Raw genomic sequence first — 25150 nt, forward strand, 5'->3', positions numbered from 1 at the left:
TGTTAGAAGCCCTACTAAATATACACATGTACACCTCACCCAAAAATACAAACAATATAAGAAGTAATGGATAATATATTTTTATTCTTGTTAAAAAACAACAACACACACACACACCCACAGCAGAAAGAAAATTGAAATGCTTGAGAGTCTTAGTGAGCCATTTCATCATTAGTAGTATATAAAGAACACAAGACTTTATATGCTCAGTGTCAGCTGTCATTTGTTTATTTAATAAAATGTATATACCTTTTCTTCATTAAAAAAACCTTCAAAGTGGTTTACAAAAAGATAAACCAAGAAAATCAAGAAAAAAACACAACACTACTTTAAAACATAAAAACGTTAAAATACTGAAACAGATTAAAACTACCGCAACTTTCTAAGCATCTAGGCAGGCTTGTCTAAGCAAGAATGCTTTTTAGCAGGAACTGTACTGAAAAGAGTACAAGGAAGGCGTCTGCTTGATCTCAATGGGCAAGTAAACGGTTGAGGTCTTACAAATGCGGAACAGATATTCTGTGGCACCTGATTCTGCTGATATGACCAATCGCAAGGAAAATGTTGGGGTAGGCTATTTGTTATTAAACACCCCAAATTCACCACACGTGTGAAAGAAGAAAGAACACAACTTCTGTAGCGTAAAAAAGGAGGAAAGATTAAGGGAGCAATCCTGCAACCGCAGGTGTTAAGTAAGTGCTCCTTTGCCGACAGAGGGAGGACCACTGGCATCAGTCAAAATCATGTGCTAAAGATCACCGGTTATTTAAGAAATACAGAGAGATCAGGTTGAAAGATGTATTTTAGGATAAGTGATTCTTATTCCCCATTTTGCGTCACACATCACAGAAAGTTCTGCTGCTGCAGAGGCTCCTTTGCATAGCGCTCTTGGGCCAAGCGGGACATGGCAATCGTGTGGCTGCATTGATTAAAAAAAAAGTTTTTACACTTTGAATAGCTGTGTGTTTATGCGTTGCTGGGGATTTGAGCAGGATGGGGAGTGGGGTCTGGGGGGGGAGCTGTTAACCCTCCCCCCCCCCATGTTGGGCGTTGCAAGAACAGGATCCTGGACGTGGTGGGCTATTCATGGGCCTGATCCTGCTGTAGCCTTTTGTACCCCTTCACTGCAAGGCTCTTCTTAGGCGTTTCTTTCCTGGAGAATCCCAGGAATAACAGGCTCCTGATCATAGAATCATAGAGTTGGAAGAGACCACAAGGGCCATCGAGTCCAACCCCCTGCCAAGCAGGAAACACCATGAGAGCACTCCTGACATATGGTTGTCAAGCCTCTGCTTAAAGACCTCCAAAGTAGGAGACTCCACCACACTCCTTGGCAGCAAATTCCACTGTCAAACAGCTCTTACTGTCAGGAAGTTCTTCCTAATGTTTAGGTGGAATCTTCTTTCTTGTAGTTTGGATCCATTGCTCCGTGTCCGCTTCTCTGGAGCAGCAGAAAACAACCTTTCTCCCTCCTCTATATGACATCCTTTTATATATTTGAACATGGCTATCATATCACCCCTTAACCTCCTCTTCTCCAGGCTAAACATGCCCAGCTCCCTTAGCCGTTCCTCATAAGGCATCGTTTCCAGGCCTTTGACCATTTTGGTTGCCCTCCTCTGGACACGTTCCAGTTTGTCAGTGTCCTTTTTGAACTGTGGTGCCCAGAACTGGACACAGTACTCCAGGTGAGGTCTGACCAGAGCAGAATACAGTGGCACTATTACTTCCCTTGATCTAGATGCTATACTCCTATTGATGCAGCCCAGAATTGCATTGGCTTTTTTAGCTGCCGCGTCACACTGTTGGCTCATGACAAGTTTGTGGTCAACCAAGACTCCCAGATCCTTTTCACATGTACTGCTCTCAAGCCAGGTGATCGTGGCAGCGGAAAGCAAAGGAACCAAACTCCTGCACTGGAGCATGGCTGGCAAACTAAGGCCCGGGGGCCGGATCCGGCCCAATTGCCTTCTTAATCCGGCCCCCAGATGGTTCCAGGAACCAGCGTGTTTTTACATGAGTAGAATGTGTCCTTTTATTTGAAATGCATCTCTGGGTTATTTGTGGGGCATAGGAATTTGTTCTCCCCCCCCCCAAAAAAAAAGTCCGCCCCCCCCCCCACAAGGTCTGCGGGACAGGAGACCGGCCCCCGGCTGAAAAAGTTCGCTGACCCTTATTTGGTGGGGGAAAGGTCTATTGCCGCCCCCTCCTGGCCGCAGTGTTACAGGCAGGCTCATTTCGCGCGGGAAACCGGGAGAAACCAGGAAGTCACGACCGCGAACTACAAGCCCAACAATGCACCGGGGGCGTAAGGGCCCGCCTCCTCCCTCCGCGCCTACCGCCGGATTGGCCGGCTGTTTCCGGACGTGCGCGGAGCCGCGAGTGGAGTTCCGCGCCGTGCGTGCCGATCCATTGGGCGGCGTGTTCGAGAGCCCCGCCCCCCGCCCTCCGCTCGGTTTGGCGGGAAAAGGCGGCGCGCGTTTGGCGCCAAAACCGTGAGGGAGCCGGAGGGGGAAGAGGACGGAGCCGGGAGGAAGGATGGCGGCGGCGGCGGTGCTGGACGACGCGGAGCTGAGGGAGGCCCAGAGGGACTACCTGGACTTCCTGGACGACGAGGTGCGCGCGGGGGGGGGGGTGTGGGCCGGGCGGCGGCCGAGCATGTGCAGAGTGCAACTTCGTGACTCGTTAGGCCTTGAGCCTCGGTGCCTGTGGAAACCTCTTGCGTCCTCCTCGGGCCGAGCGAAGCAGCGAAGGGGCTTCGGCGGAAGGCCGGGGGAGGGTCCCCTGGGGGAGAGGCAGGCCTAGGTGGGTGGGGGTCCCCTGGGGGAAGGAGGGCCTAAGCCTCCAGGGAATAGAGCTCACGCTCATCCTGATGGTTATGCTACGTGGATATACATATATATATATATGTGTGTGTGTATATGCATACGTTTGTATATGTGTGTGTATATACAGTGGTACCTCAGCTTACATACGCTTCAGGTTACAGACTCCGCTAACCCAGAAATAGTGCTTCAGGTTAAGAACTTTGCTTCAGGATGAGAACAGAAATCGTGCTCCGGCGGCACGGCAGCAGCAGGAGGCCCCATTAGCTAAAGTGATACCTCAGGTTAAGAACAGTTTCATGTTAAGAACAGACCTCCGGAACGAATTAAGTACTTAACCCGAGGTACCACTTTGCACACACACACACACACAGTGGTACATCTGGATACAAATGGGATCCGTTCTGGAGCCCTGTTCACATCCTGAAGCGAACGCAGCCTACGTCTGTGCGTTGCAATTCACCGCTTCCGTGCATGCACATGACATCATTTTGACCGTCTGTGCATGTGTGAGCAGTGAAACCCAGAAGTAATGCGTTCCGTTACTTCCGGGTCGCTGCAGAGAGCAACCCGAAAGCGCTCAACCTGAAGCAACTTCCACCCGAGGTATGACTGTAAATGTGTGTGTGTGTGTGTGTGTGTGTGTGTGTACAGGTGTATAGTTGTGATTGTTTCTATTTAGGGGATGTCACCCTGCATGATGCTGGAGTCCCTTGCAATGCTTTGGGTCTTGGGCTCCAGCAAAGGTTGCGATCTGATCTTTGTTGCAGGAGGACCAAGGGATTTACCAGAGTAAAGTCCGGGACATGATTAGCGACAACCAGTACCGCCTGATTGTGAATATCAATGACCTCCGAAGAAAAAATGAGAAAAGAGCCAGTCGGTAAGTTAGACTTGCACTGGGTCACCGTGGATAGATAGATAGATTTAGTGTGTGTATGTTTATGCTTTCATTGAGATTCCTGTATTGCAGAGGGGTTGGACTAGATGATTCTAGGGCTCCCTTCCAACTCTTACCCTTCCCCCTCCCGTTTCTTTTGGTTAGCTACAGTACTTGTAAGCTCAGGGACATATCACTGCCTCCTGTTCAACTTTTTAAAAATAAATAAAAAACAAATAGATCTGCTGTATATAATGCAGCATTTAAGACACAAAAGCCTAAATATGCATCATACTGGGATGGAATCAAAGAACTACATATGACAGCTACTTTTTAAAGAATAAGATGCTACTGTCAATGTGACTGATACAAAATGGTTTAAAATTGCCACAGTAAGAAACTTGTATATGTGGAATTAAATCTGGAGCAGGGTTTGAAAATTTAAAACAGCCCATTGAGTGGTAACACAATGTAAACAATAACCTCAAAACAGATGAAGAAGAAGAAGAAGAGTTTGGATTTGATATCCCGCTTTATCACTTCCCGAAGGAGTCTCAAAGTGGCTAACTTTCTCCTTTCCCTTCCTCCCCCACAACAAACACTCTGTGAGGTGAGTGGGGCTGAGAGACTTCAGAGAAGTGTGACTAGCCCAAGGTCACCCAGCAGCTGCATGTGGAGGAGCGGAGACGCGAACCCAGTTCCCCAGATTACAAGACTACCACTCTTAACCACTACACCACAATGGAAGAGAAGGCTGTCTTAAGTGCTTTTCAGGAGCCATGGTGGCTGATTTCTCTGGCTCTTGTCATTGGAAAGCTTCCCGGTGTTGCATTTCTTAGCTGGGCCAGTCCATTATAGAATCATAGAATTGTGGAGTTGGAAGGACCCCTGAGGCTTCTCGCCCTGCAATGCCCAACCCCTTGCAGTGCATACATGAAATCCAGGTGTCTCCCACCTTATATTTATGCAGCGGGTTCTTCCTGCCTAAGTGTTATGAAGATTTAGCATACGTAGAGTAAAATGGCAGAAGCTGATGTAGTTTCCATATAGGAAGAAAGAACTGTTTGGCCACAGAGATGGGAAAGGGGAGGAAGGCCAATAAGCATCCCTTAGAAGACCAGGGATCTTCTGTCTCCCTTCTCCTGGAAAAAACTGCCAGCAACTGACATATTGGTAGGGGCTGACATGGCATTAGGGATTCTGACACCAGAGTCTTGTTCATCTTTGCTCCAGTTTGCTGAACAGTGCCTTTGAGGAGATGGTGGCTTTCCAGCGTGCCCTGAAGGACTTTGTTGCTTCTGTTGACGCCACCTATTCCAAGCAGTATGAAGATTTTTACATTGGGCTTGAGGGAAGCTTTGGATCTAAACATGTGACACCACGGACGCTGACATCCCACTTTCTCAGCTGCATCGTCTGTGTGGAGGGTATTGTAACGAAATGTGAGTTAAAAAACAAAGTGAGGACAGCTTTTAACGCTGCATGGATGGGAATGTAGTGGGACCAATGGCAGTCTTCTCAAGCACTTAAGGCCCTCTCATGATTTCTCTGCGAAAACATGTACGATCAGTGATCTAAGTAAATGACTCTGCAGGGCAAAGCTAAGTGTGGCATAATGGATATACACTGGTACCTCGGGTTAAGTACTTAATCCGTTCCGGAGGTAGCTAATGGGGCCTCCCACTGCTGCCGTGCGGCTGGGGGACGATTTCTGTTCTCATCCTGAAGCAAAGTTCTTAACCCAAGGTAATATTTCTGGGTTAGCAGAGTCTGTAACCTGAAGCGTATGTAACCTGAAGCGTATGTAACTCGAGGTACCACTGTAGTGGCCCTATTTGGGTGTTGCCACGAGGTATAGAGAAAATATGGAGGGGCAGTGGCAATGAGAATGCTGCCCACAGGCCTTAATTTGCAGAGGACAACTGTGTGAAGCAGGGAGCTTCTTCTTTCCATGAGTTCCACGGGTTCCACAATGCACAAGGGGCCTCCTTGCATGCAGGACTCCGGAGGGTGCCTGTTTCACACAGTTGCCCTCTGCAAGTCTGCAAATCAAGGCTGATAGTGCCAGACTGAAGAGGGCAGGGGCGCAGCGATCACACACCCCTTGTTTCTCCCTGTGTGTTTTTATGTGCCTTGTAATACCTGTATAGGTCTTATGTATTTGGGTGGAAGTAAATGTTACCTTGGCAAATGCCTTTTTGACTGGGGTGGGGCCGCTCACAAAGGAAGATGGGTGGCTGGGGTGGGGCTTGTCTCTTGATGCTACTGTGGGAGAGGACATTTGTGTGGAAGCAGTGGTACGGGGAGTGGGCCAGGAGCAGCAAAATCTTCCCCCAGCCAGCTTGGAGACTGTCAATCTAGCTTTGGGATTTCTTCCTGTCTTTGCATTAGCTGGAAGAGAGAGAGTGTAGGAATCTGACAAGGAATTGGGAATGTTGAAGCATGTTCTGAAAAAGAACATTCATGAGCTCTGATGTTGGTCATGGCTATTCCTGGGGAGTAAGGAAGCACCTGTGGGAAATAGATTTCCTTTGGGGTCAGTTACAGCATATTTAAACAGGTATTTAGGCTGTAGCCCTGGACAGAATCAGGCTTTTCATGTTAGGCTCTGAAATGGAAATTTGGAATTTCACTTGCGAATGTCTGGGGTGAATGCTGTTAATGCAACATCTCTTTTTGCAGAGTATTGTGACCTAAAACAAAATTAAAGGCTGTTCCCACTCCAACACAGGTTCTTTGGTCCGCCCAAAGATTGTGCGCAGTGTGCACTATTGCCCTGCTACCAAGAAGACAATTGAGCGCCGGTACACAGATATGACATCCCTGGAACCTTTTCCATCAGCTGCTGTTTACCCTACCAAGGTGAGCCAAGTGGGTTTCGTGTCCTCAAGGGTGTTCCCATCAACAGGATGGGCATTCTTCAGTGGATCCTTTATCCAAATTATCTCAATTCTATTTTCTCCTCAGTTTCCTACCTCTTTAAGAGCACTTCTTTCATGTATTCTTTTTCTGCTAAAGGGAGAGAGAATTGAGGGAGGCTATTTGTCCTGCTGCCCTTTGTGCTCCCTGAAAATTGGTTCTAAATGATGCACCCCCCCCAAAAAAAAATTGTTGTCTGAAAGGGTTTGTGCTGTTCAATATCTCTATGTGTAACCCCTCCTCCAAAACAGCTGCTGGAGCAACACATGCTTCTGCAACTGCTTCTACATAGTGATCTACAGGATATACTGGCCAGCTTGTAACCTTCCTTAACTGTGACAATTTTGTTTTGGCTGAAAAACCAGCTGTGTCTTGATACATTGTGAACTGCCCTGAGACCTGCAGGTATAGGGCAGTATACAAATTTAACAAATAATTATAGCAGAAAGTGTTGATGTGTTGAAGTAGTGAGTCTACCAGAATCTCTTCAATTTATTTGCCCATAAAAAACCAATTATTTTATGATCCTCCAAGCTTACAGTTAAAATAATCTCTCATGACGTACCTTGCTAAATTACTTAACAACAGCATTTCCCAAAGTGGCACTTGGACCATGCCTGGGTGCGCCACCCAGTGTGGACATAACAGGCTACACTAAAAAGCATGTTATATTTTTATCTTACGCTGGTTATCTAGGATGAAGAGAACAACCCGCTTGAGACAGAGTTTGGCCTGTCTACCTACAAGGACCACCAGACAATCACAATCCAAGAGATGCCAGAGAAAGCACCAGCTGGGCAGCTCCCTCGCTCTGTGGACATCATTTTAGACGATGACTTGGTAGACAAGGTGAAACCAGGGGACAGAGTGCAGGTCATTGGGACGTTCCGTTGTCTGCCAGGAAAGAAAGGTGGCTACACTTCAGGGACATTTAGGTAAAACGCTCAGCAGGCAAGCTTATTTGTTGGCGTGCTGTCATAAAATCAAACTACTCAGCAAGGCTTCTTGCAATGGATTCTTGCCCTTACTGCTGCCTACTTGTCACAGAATCTGAAAACATTATCTGCCTAGTTATGGTAATGATATTACAACATTTTAAACTTCATTCCTTTTGTCTGTTAAATCTTCTGGCAGTTTACAAAGATTCTGCCTTGTCCTAGGGAAGGTATTGCTATGCCAAGACCTGCCCCCCCCAATTCTATAGGAGGATTAATGTCAGTTTATTTCACAAAGGACATTGCCAAATATATGTGCTGAAAAAATTCCAGATAGCCTGACTTCTAAAGGGCATCATGTAGATCTTAGTTCTCTTGATAAATTGTGTGATTCTGTCCTTCACACATGTTCTTATGATCCTTTTAAGCATTGACTTGCTGTTTCTGGTCTGTGTGATCTCTGTTGGCCTCTCTCAGTATGAGGTGTTTTTGTTTTGTTTTTTTGTTTCTGTTTCTCTGTCTCTCTCCCATCATAAGAATTTGACTGAAGCCCCTCACAAAATGGTTTCCTTTGTTTCTCCTCCATCACACTTTTCTCCTAAAATTGCAGGTGGTGCATACATAAGAATTTACACATGCCAATATGTAAATTGTGAATGCAAAATCTGATAATCCCTCTATCCTCCCATTGAACATGCCATTCTTAAATGCAGGAGAGTAGCAGCACCCAGAAGACTTAGTATCATATTCAGAGGTCCACAAATTGTTCTTTGGCTTAGTAGTCAATTATTACTTTTCCTAGACAATTTGGGTTCACTAGAAGTGCTTGTGAAGGCCTTTCCCTTTCTGCTCATCAAGTACAACTTGCCTGTCCTCACACTAAATTAAGGAGAAGGGGCTGCAGGACAGGTGACATTGTTCCCCATCTGTGTGCACAGGCTTCCCCCACTTCAGGCTTGCCTTCAATAGGAGGCCAGTATTGGGAAGCAGCCGTGGCAGGGAGGTAGTGTGTAATTAGTTCGGGTTCATTGTGGCTTGTGTACATAGTGCTAAACCATGGCTTCTAGCTGCATGTGAACCAGCCCATCATCTTGGAGACCATTCATATAGTACAGTGGTGCCTCGCAAGACGAAATTAATTTGTTCCGCAAGTCTCTTCGTCTTGCGGTTTTTTCGTCTTGCGATGCACGGTTTCCCATAGGAATGCATTGAAAATCAATTAATGCGTTCCTAGGGAAACCGCCTTCAGACCAGGTCCGGGGACAGTCTGTCCCCGGACCTCTTCTGAAGGCTGGGGGGGGGGGACAAGGGCTTTTCTTCCCACCCCCAGCATTTTAAAAAACCCCGGGACAGCGGAGGACTTCTCCGCTGTCCGGGCGATCTTAAAATGCTGGCGGGCGGCATTTTAAAATCGCCCCGGGACAGCGGAGGACTTCTCCGCTGTCCGGGACGATTTAAAAGCCCCTGGGAAGGCAGGCAGGGGGGACAAAGACTTTCGCCCCCCCGCCCGCCTTCAGAAGGTGTTCCCGCCCCGCCGCCCGGCTTCGGAGCAGCGTTCCGAAGCCCGGCGGTGGCGGGAGGAGGCGTTCCCGCCCCACCGCCCGGCTTCAGAGGAGGTCCGAGGACAGTGGGGAAGACGCGCTGCGCTTCCCCGCTGTCCCAGATATTTCCCTATGGGCTGTCGTCTTGCGAAGCAAGCCCATAGGGAAATTCGTCTTGCGAAGCGCCTCCAAAATAGAAAACCCTTTCGTCTAGCGGGTTTTCCGTCTTGCGAGGCGTTCGTCTTGCGAGGTACCACTGTATAAGAAGAAAGCAGACAAAGACTCTTCAGATGGTGTTTTATCTCTGTGTGTGTTTAAAAAAAAACAACTGGAGATACATTTTAGTGAATATAAGTCTTTTGAAAATTTAAAACATTATAGCTCTGCAGATATTAATGTAGTGAAGTGGAGTATGGCTTTAAAAAAGGTTCCCTGAGCATTGTACCTTCTCTAAAGTCTCATTGGAAATGGGCCAAACACTTATTGACTAAGATTTGTCAAATTTTTTTTTTACCAATCTTCTGCTAATCTGCAGCTGGTCTGTCTAGACCTGTAACAAAGGGTCTGTGTTTTCTCACCTTCTCTAGGACTATTCTGATTGCTTGCCAAGTGAAGCAGATGAATAAGGAGGTTCGGCCTGAATATTCATCAGCTGATATTTCCAAGATAAAAAAATTCAGCAAAAGCCACTCAAAGGTAAATTGGGCTATGATGTTAGGGCAATTTCACATATTTTGCTTGGGAAGATTCAGGTTTGCTTTTAATGTTGACTCAGCAGAGTTGCAACCAATCCATGTGTTTCTTGTAGTCAGTTCTGAGGCGTACAATGTTTAAACCATGTGCCTAAAAGTGGAATGTGTTAAGTGGACCTTGTAAACTTTGTGATAAAAACTGTGGTTGCAGAGAGTAGTGTGAAGGGCTTTAGATCTTAATTATAAGGAGCCTGTTTATAGTAAAATCAAAACTAAAATTAAGATTAGGCATGTCTGCTTTGAATTTTTAAAAATCTATTAGGCTTAAAGCCATTTTTACTCTGCTCATTTTATGGTTTATTCAGTTTTAAATTGTGGGGTTTTGTTGTTGTGAGATATTGAGAAACTTCGGCATATACTGGCCTTCAAATACCGCTAATAAGCAAATACATCTTAGTGTGTTTCTATAGCGTCATCTTGCACTGACGTATTCCATAATATATCATGATCACTGTACTGTATTACATTTTTTCAACTGATACTGAAAAATATTAGTTCCAGTATGGGTGTTACCTTAAACCAGTTCTGACCCTCCATACAATTGTGGCGGAACCCTCCTTTTCCTGATGTGCTTTGAAAGTAGTTTTGATTTCTGTTGCCATTTGAAACCATGGTTAATTGTCTATGGGCACCTCCTAATACATTTTTCTGCTACTTGTTTCCTGAAACTAGGATGTGTTTGACCAGCTTTCAAGGTCTCTGGCTCCCAGTATCCATGGGCACGAGTACATCAAGAAGGCAATTCTCTGCATGCTGCTAGGGGGAGTGGAGAAGGTGCTGGAGAACAAAAGTCGCCTCCGAGGGGATATTAACATCCTGCTAATTGGTATGACTGTGGGCACTTTTCTTTTAAAAAATATATATCATGGAAATGTTCATATCTTGCTAGCCATAGTTTAGATGTTTTTAGTTGTTTTGAAGATGTTTAAATTCTGTTTTGTTGTATTGCTTTGCTACTTAGTTGTCCTGTAGTAGTTGGGGCCAGGGCCACCCATCTGTCAATCACCTAATGCCTCTGTGACCTTGTGTGACGTGTCTGGGCTTCTGCAATTTGAAATCAAACCCCATGGGCAAAGGCACAGTCCAAGTGGCACTGGTCAGCTGATGGCCAGCACTTGTGAAGTTCCAAGCACAGCACTTTGTATAGGGCTTTGCGGGTGCTGATCATCAGCCAATCAGCAATGCCTGCAAAACCCCTTTTGGCCCAAGTTCAGCTTTGTCTGCCCCAGACCTGATGCCATAGATGACATCAAGTGTAAGACAGGTGAGCATGGTTTGGCCATGATAGTCTCATGGGCCAAAATGGAAGGCTAGAAGTTCTGTACTGAGGCTGTGTTAACATTATAACGAGCCCACTGTCTCTTCTCTTTCAGGTGATCCTTCTGTTGCAAAGTCTCAGTTGCTGCGTTACGTACTGTGCACAGCTCCACGGGCCATCCCCACCACAGGCAGGGGTTCCTCTGGAGTCGGTCTGACTGCTGCTGTCACTACAGACCCGGAAACTGGTAAGGAGCAGGCTAACGCGCGAGGTTAGCAGTCACTGCAGTGGGAAACACAGGCTGATGACTGGCTCTCTGAAGTCAAGATAGTGTGTTCTTGTGTGGCAGTTGGAGCCGGAACTGGAGACATCAATGAGGCACAGCTCTGTGGAGAGCAAAGTTGCCTTATGGCTGTTACAAATTGGGTTATATCTCTTGCTCTGCCACCAGCCTGCTGGTTATAACTGGTTTGGGTCTCTTCGTGTTCCTTGCTGGAAAAATGGGTGTATGTTTTAATTCTTTCTTAACACCTGTGCATATCTGTGGACAAAAACATGTTCGATATCCTCATTTGTAACCCATTTGCACTGAGCAGAAGTGAGGCATTGGGAAAGTACAATGTTGCTGCTAGTTGAATTGCAGAAGTAAGCATTTATGTGCAGGATCTGCACAGATTATTGGCAGCTTCATAGATGGAAACAGTACTCTAGGAGCTAATTCTGCTAAATAGTCTGCCTTTCAGGTGGAACAGCAGCCTTTGGCTAATATGTACTGCTTAGCATATCGCTTTTGCTAACTTGGAGATGAATGCTCAAGTTGTGGTCAGTGGATGGGTGTAATCAACATGTGTGCTTTGATTTTCTGATCCAGGGCAACTGGAGGCCCATAGCAATGGGCTAGACTGTCTTTGATCTTCCATAGTGCTTACTGAATGTTAAGGGACAATGCTGGGACACTGTATTCATGGAGATGGGGAAGTAGTATAACACTTGAGTGCTTGGATATCAGTATTCCAGTCCACCTAGTTGGAAAGGTGTGAAGGGAGCTGTGTCCAAACTCATGTGTATTCTTAATTTACTGTCTTCAGGAGAGCGTTGTCTGGAAGCAGGTGCCATGGTCTTGGCTGACCGGGGTGTGGTGTGCATTGATGAATTTGATAAGATGTCTGACATTGACCGCACAGCTATCCATGAGGTGATGGAGCAAGGTCGCGTTACCATTGCCAAGGCAGGTATTCAGGCCCAGCTCAATGCTCGCTGCAGCGTCCTAGCAGCTGCCAACCCAGTGTATGGAAAGGTGAGTACTTACGAATGCTTCTTCAGGCACACCTAATGGCAAAGTTGTTGACTTTGCAGACCGTTCCGGTTTCCTTTTTATTGCTTTAAATTTTGATACTGGTTTTGTTAGTCTGTTGGGCTGCAGCTAAAGAGGTTGTGTCATCCTAAATATGGGGATAGCCTTCAGCTGTTTATTATCACATTCTCACACACTGCTGATGGTGAACCCCTGGCATAGTTTCAGGCGGAATTCTCCAGTTGGCATCAATCTGCATTTTGCACTTTGTTCAGTGACTGGCAAGGGGGTAGGGTGCTTACTGCCCTCTTTCCCCCAAGTTAATAAAGAGTTCTTTGAAACATGTGATCCAGATGAACTTGCCACGTGAGTTGATATTGTGGTCTTCCATGCAATGAGTGGTGTTTGCTGACAGAAACAGGAGATTCACGATGTAATGACCCAGGTACATGCTGTGAATTGTACTAAACACATTTTACTTAATCCATTTATAGCCTGCCTTACATAAGATTTCAGGGTGGATAATTTAATATTAAACAATTAAAACCAAGTGCTGTAATACGTAGGCAAAGGAAACAAGGTATATATGCATATTAATAGACGTGATTGTTGCTGCTCCCAAAATTGGCTGTAAAAATGGCAATAGCCTTGCCAAGCAGGCCAGAGTCACCACAATGGTTTGTGTTTGTTTGTCTTTCTTTGATGTAATAGAGAATGAGGGGAATGTGAATGGCAAGCTTTGGCTGTCATTCACCTGCATTTTCTGTACTCAAAAACAGTACCATGGTATGCATGAGTACCAATATTTGTGCTGCTTATTTTTTTTATTTCAGAAAATGCCGGGTTTCTCTTTATCGCTCTCCCCGTCCAGTAAGCCTTATTTCCCTCTTTAGGAATAAGATACCCTTAACAGTTGCAGTATGAACGTGCTGTTTTTTCTTATAACTTTTTACAGTATGACCAATACAAAACCCCCATGGAGAACATTGGCTTGCAGGACTCTCTACTGTCTCGATTTGATTTGCTCTTCATTGTCTTGGATCAAATGGATCCAGAGCTAGATCGGGAGATTTCGGACCATGTTTTGCGGATGCATCGTTACAGAGCGGCTGGGGAACAGGATGGAGATGGTGAGTCTCTCTTCCTGAAAAGCTTTGTGGGAAATCCTATGTGACATGAGAATTAATCGGAGTTACCCAAGGCTTCTTTCTTTTGCAAGCAACACTCCTGTTGTGCCATGGCATATTTTCAGGTCTTCACTTGCTGTTGTGGGAGGTGGAACGATCATGCTAAGTTGCCTGTGGAACGCAGGGATGCTCCTAACATTAGATAAGGAATTCCACCCCAACTAATAGGAAGCCAGATTGGAAGTTGAGGGGGAAATAGAACTTTTGCATGCAGATGTGTAGGGGAGAAAAAACAGAAGACTTTTCTCCTATCACGGGGATCAGGGAACCATTTCAGCCCAAGGGCCACATTTCCTCCTGGGCAACATGCCCCTTGTGGGTAGGGTCAGAGTCAAAAATGGACCAATAATACAGGTTTATTTCACCATGCCCGCTTTCATTGTTAGAGGGAGCTTTGGCAGCTTGGCTCTTCTCATCCCTGCTGCTCAGATTTTTTTCTTTTAAATGGAGCTTTTCAGGAAACAGTACAGTGAGAAGGTGCTGGTTTTTGTGTCTGTTGCTATAGTAATTGAATGTGACCTAGATATGTCTCCAGGCAACCCTTCCCTTCTTTTTCCAGCCATGCCTTTGGGTAGCACCGTTGAGCTGTTGGCCACCGATGATCCTGCCTTTGCTGAGGAGGAGGACCATGAGCTGCAGGTGTATGAAAAACACGACGATCTACTGCATGGGCCTAAGAGGAGGAAGTGAGTGCCTCCCACAGTCTTCCTCCTTGCAGATAGATTGATTGCTGTAATCTCTTCTCCTGCCCCACTTACTGTAGCTTAAAACACAGGTGGCTTAAAGCGCAGCCTCCAAACTATAGAAATGCAAACCAGTAGCCTATATTCAGGGGCCCTATATCATACACACACTCGGAATATTTTTGCTTTCTCGGGAACGAACAGGAAGTTTTGGTTAGATAGTACAAGAGCACCCCATCTGGCTCAAACCAAAGGTCCGGCTTTTATTTTCCAATGGTGAGCCGTGTATCTGAAAGTTCACAGGCAGGAGATGGAAGGCATTGCCCTATTCTTGTTGTTCGCCAGCCTCTCATTGCATCCTATTACATAGGATGCATCTTCCATGACTCCCCCTTTTGAAGCTATCCAACCCCCAACTAGCCCTGCACCTTGTGAATTCATTGACTTCCTTACGCATATTGTGAAGTACCTCTGTCTGTGGTGGATCTATTGCCGATTCAAAGTCATTGGGTGACAGGTATTGTGGCAAGAGAGGAGAACTTTTGGCTCCAGCATTTATGAGTTTATAAGCTTTTGTTCATATTATCCTCCTTAGTAGTTCCGCCCCACTAAACTTGAAAGCCTTTAAGCACTGTTACTCTTCCCCATAGAGAAGATTCCTCCATCTTTTTTTGTGTTGGGGACCCCCCTGCTACTTTCCTTCTCTGCGCAGGGCAGTTCTGGGAGTTGGAGGTAAGGAGAGTCCTCCAGAGAGGCACCCCCCCCACACACATTTTTCTGAGACTTCCCTCCTGCAAGGTGCTTCCACCACAGTTCTTAATACAAACATTAGTTTAGGGATGTGAGGCTGCAGGGTTCATAAAAGGGAAATGGCAAATGGGTTCACTGGCTTTAATTCTCATCTTTTTACAGTTAGGGTTGTGTATTCGACCCATTGAAGGGAGGAACCTACTTTGAATTGCTTACAGAACTTGATCACTTTGTGTTTGCCAAACAGAGAGAAGATCGTTAGTGTGGAGTTCATGAGGAAATACATTCATTTCGCCAAGATGATCAAGCCAGTCTTGACCGAGGAAGCAGCAGCCTTCATCGCTCAGGAATATTCTTCTCTTCGCAGTCAGGACCAGATCAGCTCTGATGTGGCTAGAGTGAGTAGGGGGCTGGGTCCCTTTTACTGGGAAAAAGGGGAGGGAGGAGAGCAAAGCTGAAATTGTGAAAATTACATATTACATGTGATGTAGTAGCACAAGAACATTGTGTTAAGACACAAAGAAACCCAAGTTCAGACACCTGCTGAACTGCAGAGGTTTCTGGATGGCAATGGGCATGTGGTTGTTCCTCAGCTTACTTTACACCACTGGACCTCTGAGGTAAAAGCAATGTTTTTTTTTGAACTCTTAGGAGGAGGAACAAATAATTGTACAGTGGTACCCCGCAAGACGAACGCCTCGGAAGACGAAAAACTCGCTAGACGAAGGAGTTTTTCGTTTTTTTAGCCGCTTCGCAAGACGCATTTCCCTCTTTTGAAGCAAGGGGCGGCGGGGAGAAGATCACTTCTCCCCGTTGCCAGCCCCGCAATCTCCGGGGACAGAGGGGAAGGCGCGCACGCCTTCCCCTCTCTCCCCGGACCCCTTTTGAACCAAGGGGCAGCAACAGGGAGAAGCGATTCTTCCCGCTGCCCCTTCCCTTGCTTTAAAACAGGTCCGGGGACAGAGGGGAAGGCGCGGGCGCCTTCCCCTCTGTCCCCGGAGATTGCAGGGCAGGCAACGGGGAGAAGATCTTCTCCCCGCCGCCCCTTGCTATAAACAGGTCCGGGGGCAGAGGGGAAGGTGCGCGGCGCTTCCCCTCTGTCCCCGGACAGTCTCCATAGGAACGCATTGATTGATTTTCAATGCATTCCTATGGGAAACCGTGCTTTGCAAGACGAAAAACTCGCAAGAAGAAAAAACTTGTGGAACGAATTAATTTCGTCTTGCGAGGCACCACTGTACTGTATATTTGAATCAAAGTAGCCTTGACTATGCAGCTGTTTTGCTTTCCGATGTGCAGCTTAGCTGCTTTTCAGTCAGCCGAACTCGGCCTGGAAATCCTCACTTTCCTCTCTGAATAACAGCAGCAGGGGAACAATGCTATAGGGCTGCAGCACTGCTTAATAAGAGGATTTTGTGCAGATAGAAGTTACCTGAGCACCATAACGTTCCCTGGCCCCCATCCATAACATACAAAATCTAGGAGTGGAGCCTGTAGCCTCAGATTAAAATCCCATTGAATTTAAAGCACGCTTTAAAAAAAATATGCAACTGCAATCAGGTTGCAAACGTGATCTGTTTGGGATGCATGTTCACAACCTGCAGCGGTGTGTCTGCACACGCACGGGTTGCAATTTGGCGCTTCTGCACATGTGCAAAGCGCGATTTAGCACTTCTGTGCTTAGGCGACCGCCGAAACCCAGAAGTAACCCATTCCGGTACTTCCGGGTTTCGGCGGTTCTGTAACCTGAAAAAATGCAACCTGGAGCGTCTGTAACCCGAGGTAGGACTGTATTTGGTTTTCATATTTTTTTCCTTTTTCAAAGGCTGCGTGTAGTTGTCTCCTGCCTAGGAGAGACAGAGAGAGAGAGAGAGAGAGAGAGAGAGAGAGAGAGAGAGAGACATTTGCAGTTCACGTTGTGGAAGATTACAGGAGCATGTAGTGCTTATCAGAGACTTGTCCTGCAGCTTGAATTGTCAGCTGCATAACCTTGGTAGTCTCCTTGCTTGGCTATAGCAAAAGAGCCCTGTGGCTTCTCCCCTTTATGTGCTGCTATGTATTTGTTGTACAAGTGATTTCCAGAAATGGGAGTCTCATTCTTTTTATCATTCAGCAGCTCAATGGTTCTATCTTACTTTCCAGACTTCCCCTATAACGGCCCGTACGCTGGAAACTCTGATCAGACTCTCAACTGCACATGCTAAAGCCAGGATGAGCAAAACAGTGGACAAGCAGGATGCCAAAGCTGCTTTAGAGCTGGTGCAATTTGCCTACTTCAAAAAGGTGTGCAAGCTATTGCTGGATTGCCTGTTATCATAACAGGCAAAAAAACAAACAAACAAACAAACAATGCATCTAACCTGGGGACAGGTATTTGGTAGCGCTTGGCTTGTATCTTTTAATGGTACTAATGTCATCCATTATTTCAAGTGTTTTTCCCTGTAAATGTTCCCAAGCTGGCTTACAGTGATCAGTAATTAGATGGACTTTACTTTCATATTCACAAACGGCAGAAGAGGATGCTGGTCTTTTCTCATCTAGTGGCAGAGATTTGCTTACCATATTTTTCGCTCTATAGGACGCAACGGATGATAAAACGCACCTAGTTTGGGGGGGAGGAAACAAGAAGAAAAAAATTCTGAACCCCAGAAGCCAGAACAGCAAGAGGGATCTGGCTTCTGGGACAGCCTTCACCCTGCTGCCCTGCGGAAGCTTTGCGCAGCTAACCCCAAGCTAGAACAGCGAGACGGAGCGCTGCTGTAGTTATACTGAGTAAATCAATCTCTTTGTCCATACAGCCACCATTTATTTATATAAGAATATTTATTTACTGCTATTTCATTTTTTTAATTAAGTAGTTCACAACAGCTATGCATAAATCCATACAATAAAAATAATATAAAACGAATTTAAATCAAATAACTATTGTGGAAATAGGTATTCTTAATTGCCTGCATAAGCCTGATGGAATAAAAAAGTGTTATTAGCTAGTCACCACATAATTTTGGTCCAGCGAGCAGGAAAATCAGAGTCAGTTTTTATCAGGTGTGTTGTGAAACGAATGGTTGCATTCTTCTATACATTGTCTCTAAATCCTTGCAGTATTAATCATAACACAGAAGTCAACATGCTTCTGTGCAGGTTATATGTCTCCTCAAGCTACAGTGTTGGGTATCTCATTTATTTGGAGACTGAACCTTAATTAAGGCTTAAAACCACCTAAGATTCACCCTCCTGTTCTAAGGAGCCACATTGCTGATGGCTTCTGCCTTTTCTTTTTTTTTGCACCTTCTGATTGTTATTTTTTATTAAAGATTTTCTTGGTTTACAAAAGTATGTGCAATCTCTCTCTTTTTTTCTCCAAGTAACATTTTTTACAGATCAGTTTCATTTGTTGAGACATTAGGAAGAAAAGGGGGAAAGAGGTGGAGGGGGGAAGGAGGGGAGGTGGGGTCGGGTGGCGATGTTTCTATTTTACTTAATATATGTGGGGTTTTGTGTCAGCGTCGCTTGTGCAGGTTCTCTGCTATTCACTTGTGCTCCTTTGGTGGTGAGAGAGGTTGGAGTTGGCCTAGGGTGTGCTGGTTTGTTTGTGATTGGCTGTGGTGATCTTTGTTCTCGTGGGGTGGGTGGGTGTTTTGGATCAGGTTAGCCATATTGATTTGTATGTTGTTGTTGGATTTTTGTCATTGTCTCGTTGGGCTGTGTATATGGCTTCTTCCTTTGAGACTTCTCAGCTCCTGAGCAAATGGCTGATTAGCTGACCTACTTATAGATTCTTTGGGCTTCTCTCATTTCAAAGGTTTTGGAAAAAGAAAAGAAGCGAAAGAAGCAGACTGAAGATGGTTCAGACCCAGACACAGAGAATGAAGCTGCACAAGAAAGTGAAACGAGAGGGAAAAAGAGGTAAGTAAAGAAAAGCGGTGTAAGGAGAACCCACATGTGCTTTTTTGTTCTTCAAGAAAAAGTCTTCATTGGGCAACAGATAGCAAAACCACAAAATTGTCATATTTAATGGATCATCTTGCATTTCCATCTCATTGCAACTATCTGTTCAGCCGGTTGCTCACTTGGTGGGTTGCTTTCAGACAGTTACATGCAGCTCGCTGGCCCAGATAATCTGGGTCACATTGTGTGTGTTTTGCATAATGCACAAGCTGTGTGGCTGCACACAATAATGTACAGGGTAGGGAACCTCTGGCTCACAGAGCAAGCGTGAGGCCATTTTCAGGTACCCCACCTGACATCATACATGATGACAGGTGTGGGGAAGGGAGGGAGGCACTTCAAAGCAACAATTGGGAGCTTAAAGCAAGCAAGATGCACTTCCGGTCCTATGGAAAGCCCTTGCCAGGATGCTTGCTTGGAAGTTCTGAAAGTTGGGGCTTCAAAGGGAAGCATCACATGACGTCAGGTGATGGGCAGGTGGGCAACTTTGAAACAACTCGTTTCTTTTTTTAAAAAAGTTTTTTAAAAAATTCCCAACATACATTTATAGTATCCAATCTAAATTTATCACATATTTTCTCTTTTAGACTTCCTTCAACCTCTCTGACAATCATCCATTATTCAGATTTTTAAATACGCATTTCTGGATTTTATATTGCATTTTATAAACCTTCACACACTTAGTTTTCATCAATACAATAGTCCTCTATCATTTACAGAACTTGTTGAAATCCCACTACCATTATTTGCTCATCACATACACATTTCAGATAGTCTGAAAATTTTCCCCAGACTTCAATGAACTTTTGATCTCGTATATATCTGATCTTTCCTGTTAGTTTGTCCAGTTCAGCATACTCCATCAGTTTCATTCTCCATTCTTCGGGCGTCGGCAGTTGTTCCTGTTTCCATTTTTGGGCCAATAATATTCTCGCTGCTGTTACTGCATATTGGAAAAGTTTACAGTCCATTCTATTTATTTCATTTCCTACTATTCCTAGAAGAAAAGCCTCTGGTTTCTTAACAAATGTATATTTCAACATCTTTTTCATCTCATTATATATCATTTCCCAGAAGCCCTTCACCTTCTTACAATCCCACCACATTTGATAAAATGTTCCTTCTTTTTCTTTACATTTCCAACACTTATTACATGTTTTATACATTTTTGCCAGTTTCACAGGTGTGATGTACCATCTATAAATCATTTTATAACATTTTCCTTTAACGCAGTACATGCTGTAAATTTTATATTTTCATTCCACAGTTTTATCCAATCATTAAACTGTATATTATAACCCAAATCTCTGGCCCAGTGTATCATAACCAATTTAACTTTCTCATCTTTTGTATACCATTCTAGCAAGATTTTATACATCTTGGACAAAATTTTATTTTCATTGTTTATTATTTCTATTTGAAATTTCGATTCTTTTACCTCATAACCTCTTTCTTTTAAGTCCTTTTTAAACATTTCGTTAACCTGATAATAATGCAACCAATCATACACGTACTCTTTCACTTCTTCATAGGATTTCATTTTCCATTTTCTTTATATGTAATCCAGTTCCCCCTCATATTGACTTTCTTAAGACTTATAACTTCTAACGGAGATAGCCAGTGGGGAGTTCTTGATTCTAATAAACTTCTATATCTCTCCCATATTTCTATGAGAGATCTTCTAAAGATGTGGTTTTCGAAACCTTTATTAATCTTTCTTTTCTCACACCATAGATATGCGTGCCAGCCAAATCTGTTATCAAAACCTTCTAAGTCCAATAACTCAGTATTTTTTAACTTTATCCATTCTTTCAACCAGCAGAGACATAAAGCTTCATAATATAATTTCAAGTCTGGCAGGGCGAAGCCGCCTCTTTCTTTCGCATCCGTTAATAACCTATACATAATTCTTGGCTTCTTGCCCTGCCAGATATATCTTGAAATTGCTCTTTGCCACTCTTTAAATATCGCTGTTCCCTTAATTATTGGAATTGTCTGAAATAAGAATAACATCTTTGGCAGCACACTCATCTTAATCGTTGAAATTCTCCCCCGAAAGGATAACCTTCATTCGGCCCCACACTTCTAGATCTTTCCTTATTCCCTTCCACACTGGCACATAATTATTCTGAAACAAATCAATACTCTTGGGGGTTAACCAGATTCCCAGGTATTTAACTTTTTTCACCACTTCTATCCCTGTTTGTTGTTGCATTGTTTCTATCATACCTTGATCCATATTTTTTGCTAACATTTTAGTTTTTTTCTTATTCAATATAAACCCTGCCACTTGACCAAATTGTTCAACTTCCTCCAAAACAACTTTTGAACTTTCCGGCGGTTCTTCCACTGTTATTACCAAATCATCAGCAAAGGCTTTTACTTTATATTCATTACGGCCTACTGACACACCTTTCATTGCTTCATTTCTCCTTATTGAATTTAGGAAAATCTCCAGAACCATTATGAATAACAATGGTGAAAGAGGACATCCTTGTCTCGTACCTTTTGATATTTTTAATTCTTCCATAGTCATATTGTTTACAATCAGCTTAGCTCTTTGTTCAGTGTATATCGCTTTTATTCCATTAAAAAAATCATTCCCCACCTCCATGTGTTCTAAATTTTTTAACATAAAGTCCCAAGATATATTATCAAAGGCCTTTTCTGCATCCACAAATATTAACACTACTTGTTTCTCATTCCTGGCTGTCAGATATTCTAACAGATTGACTATATTCCTTATATTATCCTTCATCTGTCTGCCAGGAAGGAAACCCGCTTGATCTTTATGTATAACTTCTTGTAACACCTTATTCAACCTCTTTGCTAAGATACTTGCAAAGATTTTGTAGTCCGAAACAACTCGTTTCAATAGGTAACCAGTGCAGTCTACGCACAGCAAATGGGTTGCACATTCCTTCTCCAACCCCAAATAATGACATCTAAAACAAAAAGCAATATTATTGTCCCCCCTATACATCCACCTGAATGGCTACAATTAGGTTACTGCATAGAATATGGCTTTTAATGTAAAATCTAGAATAATTTGGACTGCTTTCTTCTAAAGCAGGAGTGTGGGGACCTTTGGGCTTCCAGACGTAGTTGAGTTACCGCTTCCCTCAGCCTTGACCTTTGACCATGCTGTCTAGAGCTGATGGGAGTTGTAATTGAGCAATATCTGAAGGGCTGCAAGTTTCAAACCCATCTGAAGGACAAACCCGAAGTAGGTAATAAAACTAGAAGGGTCTGGAAGGTACTTTATTCAGTTCGTAGCTTTCTGCCTCCCATTGTCACTGGTTTCCAGTCTTACCCTCCTTTTCAGTCCCCTACCCAGGTAGAAGATAGGAGGGAGGGAGAGTGAGTTTCACAGAATAAGTTTTTACAGGTTAAAAAAAATAAAATGAGGTTTCTAGCTCAATATCTCCTCTCCTTCCCTTTCTCCACAAATCTACACACTCCAGGTATTTCTATCCATTTGTGGGTGGTGAGAATATTGCTATAAACTTTTTGTCCTTCTGTAGGAGGAAGACACGTTCTAGTGATCATGAGCCAGTGGAAGGGGAGACTCATGATCCCTATTCCTTCAGCGACACTGAAGAGGAAATGCCAGAAGGTGAGCAGTTTCCCTCCGGTCTTCCTCAGGCTAGTAGATGAATGGATTCAGATCAAAAAAAGCATTCATGCGCTATATTTTTTATTCATTTGCACAGTAGTATCTGCCCACAAGGGATTTCAGCATGCAGCTGGCTGCAAAAGTCACTTCACCTCTGGCAAGCTTGCTGAAAGTGTGCTAGCTTTGGAGCTGCTTAGTGTCAACTCGCAGACTTCCCTGGAGAACTCCCCAGACTATGAAAAACTGTTGCTTTTCTGTTTTCGCCATTCCAGAATTTACCACTTGCACAATGTTCATATACACAGTACAGTGGTACCTCGGGTTACATATGCTTCAGGTTACAGACTCCGCTAACCCAGAAATAGTACCTCGGGTTAAGAACTTTGCTTCAGGATGAGAACAGAAATCGTGCGGCGGCAGCGTAGGGGCAGCAGGAGGCCCCATTAGCTAAAGTGGTGCTTCAGGTTAAGAACAGTTTCAGGTTAAGAACAGACCTCCAGAACGAATTAAGTTCTTAACCCGAGGTACCACTGTATTTGTTTCTCCAGTACTTGCAAACCTTTTGAGTTAACTTTGCTCTTGGGTCTCTTAAAATCCACTGCTCTTTAACCAAAAAAAGTGTTTTATTTTTCTGTGGTAACAGTACTCAAGAAATAAAAAGGTATGTAACAGGGCAACCCTACAGAAGATGGCTAAGGAATAAATTGCACTGAGTTCAGTGAGACTTGTTACTAGGTTTGTGGATGTAGGATTATAGCATCAGTCATAGGTCTTGGTTTGATGCCTTTGCACTAGACCACACGGGTTGCCTGTTAAATATTTGCTATATAAATAGGATAATTTCCAGAGAGAAAGAGCTGTGTTGGTTTGTTGCAACAAAAACAACAAAGTCTTATAGCTTAAAGACTGAACAAGTCTATTAGAGCAACAAATCTGTTATTCATTAATTACCCGTTAGACACATCTGATAAAGAGGATGAATCCATTAAAGTTTATGCTGGTTTATGATAGATCAAAGTTTGTTGGTAAATACTTGACATTGCATTCCCCTATTTTCTGACACCTTCAAGACTAACTCATCTCTCCTTGATATTATTTAGTTGAGGCACACACTCCCAAGACTACTGAACCTTTGGGCACTGGTGAGACTAAGTCAAAGTTGGCTGAATCCAGGTGGGTAGTATGCAAATAAATATTACAGGTCAGAGTTTAATGGGATGCAGGCTCAAGCACTAGTGTGATCCTTGAGACTTTGCAGAATTTCAAGTAGTCTTCTGGCTGGTCATTTTGAAAATGTGGTAGTTTATCCTTGATGTGAAAACTCATTTGTCAGTATTATTTTCAGAGGCTAACAGTGCAATCTCAACTGTGTCTACTCAGAAATAAGTCCTATTGAATGAGACTTACTCCCAGATAAGGGCAGTTGGGATTTCAGTCTTATTGTAGTTTTCTGTAGTTCAAAGTAATTTTATAACAAGACCCAAGATTGTCATGTCTGAAAGATTGTCAAATGATGCTAGTTATTTATGACTAAGGTATGCAAATTGGCTGCATCTCTTTTGGTTCACTGTGAAGTTTCATGTTGATCCAGTGAGGGATTTTCCCATCTCTCCCCCCCCCCCCCCGCCGAGCCTCATAAGGCATAAACATAAGGATTTCCTTCAGTGGCTTCATGGCTGGCTTTTTTAAGATCCAAAGTGCCCCACTTGAGGGATCATTCAGTTCACCCTCTTTCACCCAGTTCTGTATTCTCTCTATTAAAGATGGATCGAGACTGCAGACTGCTGTCGCTTCCTGCAGCAGAAACACAGTGGCATCTTGTGGCAGAGGCAGAGAATAATATGCAAACAGCGGTGGGAGACTCAGAGCTCCAACACTGCTCTTTAAAAGCATCTTAGCTGCTTCATGGCTTGAGAGCCTAGCCGAGTTCTGTGTAGCCAAACCATACTGTTTGACTCCTTGTTTGTTTTATTCTATCTGCACAGACTGAAAGCATTCAAGGCTGCCCTTCTGGAGGTATTCAAAGCTGCTCATGCGCAGTCTGTGGGGTTGAAGAGCCTAATGGAGTCCATCAATCGAGACAACCCAAACCCTTTTTCATCTGCGGAAGTCAAAGTGGCCTTGGAACAGATGCAAGATGACAACCAGATCATGATGTCAGATGACATAATTTTCCTGATCTGATGAACAGCTCCTTGGTGTGGAGAATCCCCTTTTCAGCACCTTCCTATAAGGACCATCTAAAAAGTTTGGCTTTCCTCACCTGAGCCATCTAGATTAAGAGAACTGACTGCAACTTGGGATGCCCATGTTATAAAACATTTACATTCAAAAGTACTTAATTGCAATTTTTAGTTAAAAATCACTGGTATGTCCTAAAGAAACCAGTGGTGGAAAGAAACATCTGTGCAAATCTCCTGTTGTTAAACGTATAGAGGCTGACATAGCACAGTGGTGCAATTATAAGCTTTTCACCTTTGTCCCCTCAACTATCACAGCCTACAATGCCTGCAATTTGTTGCGATTTAGCAGCTCAAATTTTCTTCACAAATGTAATTACTT

General features: G+C 44.1%; 1 protein-coding gene across 1 annotated transcript; it reads left to right on the top strand.

The window, feature by feature from the left end:
• Positions 1-2452: 2452 nt before the first annotated feature.
• MCM3 (minichromosome maintenance complex component 3) lies at positions 2453-24907 on the top strand. The gene is made up of 17 exons (XM_082216353.1): positions 2453-2616; positions 3596-3708; positions 4939-5147; positions 6437-6567; positions 7321-7559; positions 9688-9796; positions 10525-10678; positions 11226-11357; positions 12199-12407; positions 13360-13534; positions 14151-14277; positions 15272-15422; positions 17167-17307; positions 18827-18930; positions 22497-22588; positions 23689-23761; positions 24574-24907. The coding sequence occupies exons 1-17, from the start codon at positions 2539-2541 to the stop codon at positions 24770-24772; spliced, it is 2436 nt and encodes an 811-aa protein (XP_082072479.1). The 5' UTR covers positions 2453-2538; the 3' UTR covers positions 24773-24907.
• The last annotated feature ends 243 nt before the right edge of the window (positions 24908-25150 follow it).

The sequence above is a fragment of the Podarcis vaucheri genome, assembly GCF_965113315.1.
Source record: "Podarcis vaucheri genome assembly, chromosome: 3".
In the NCBI taxonomy this organism is placed as follows: domain Eukaryota; kingdom Metazoa; phylum Chordata; class Lepidosauria; order Squamata; family Lacertidae; genus Podarcis; species Podarcis vaucheri.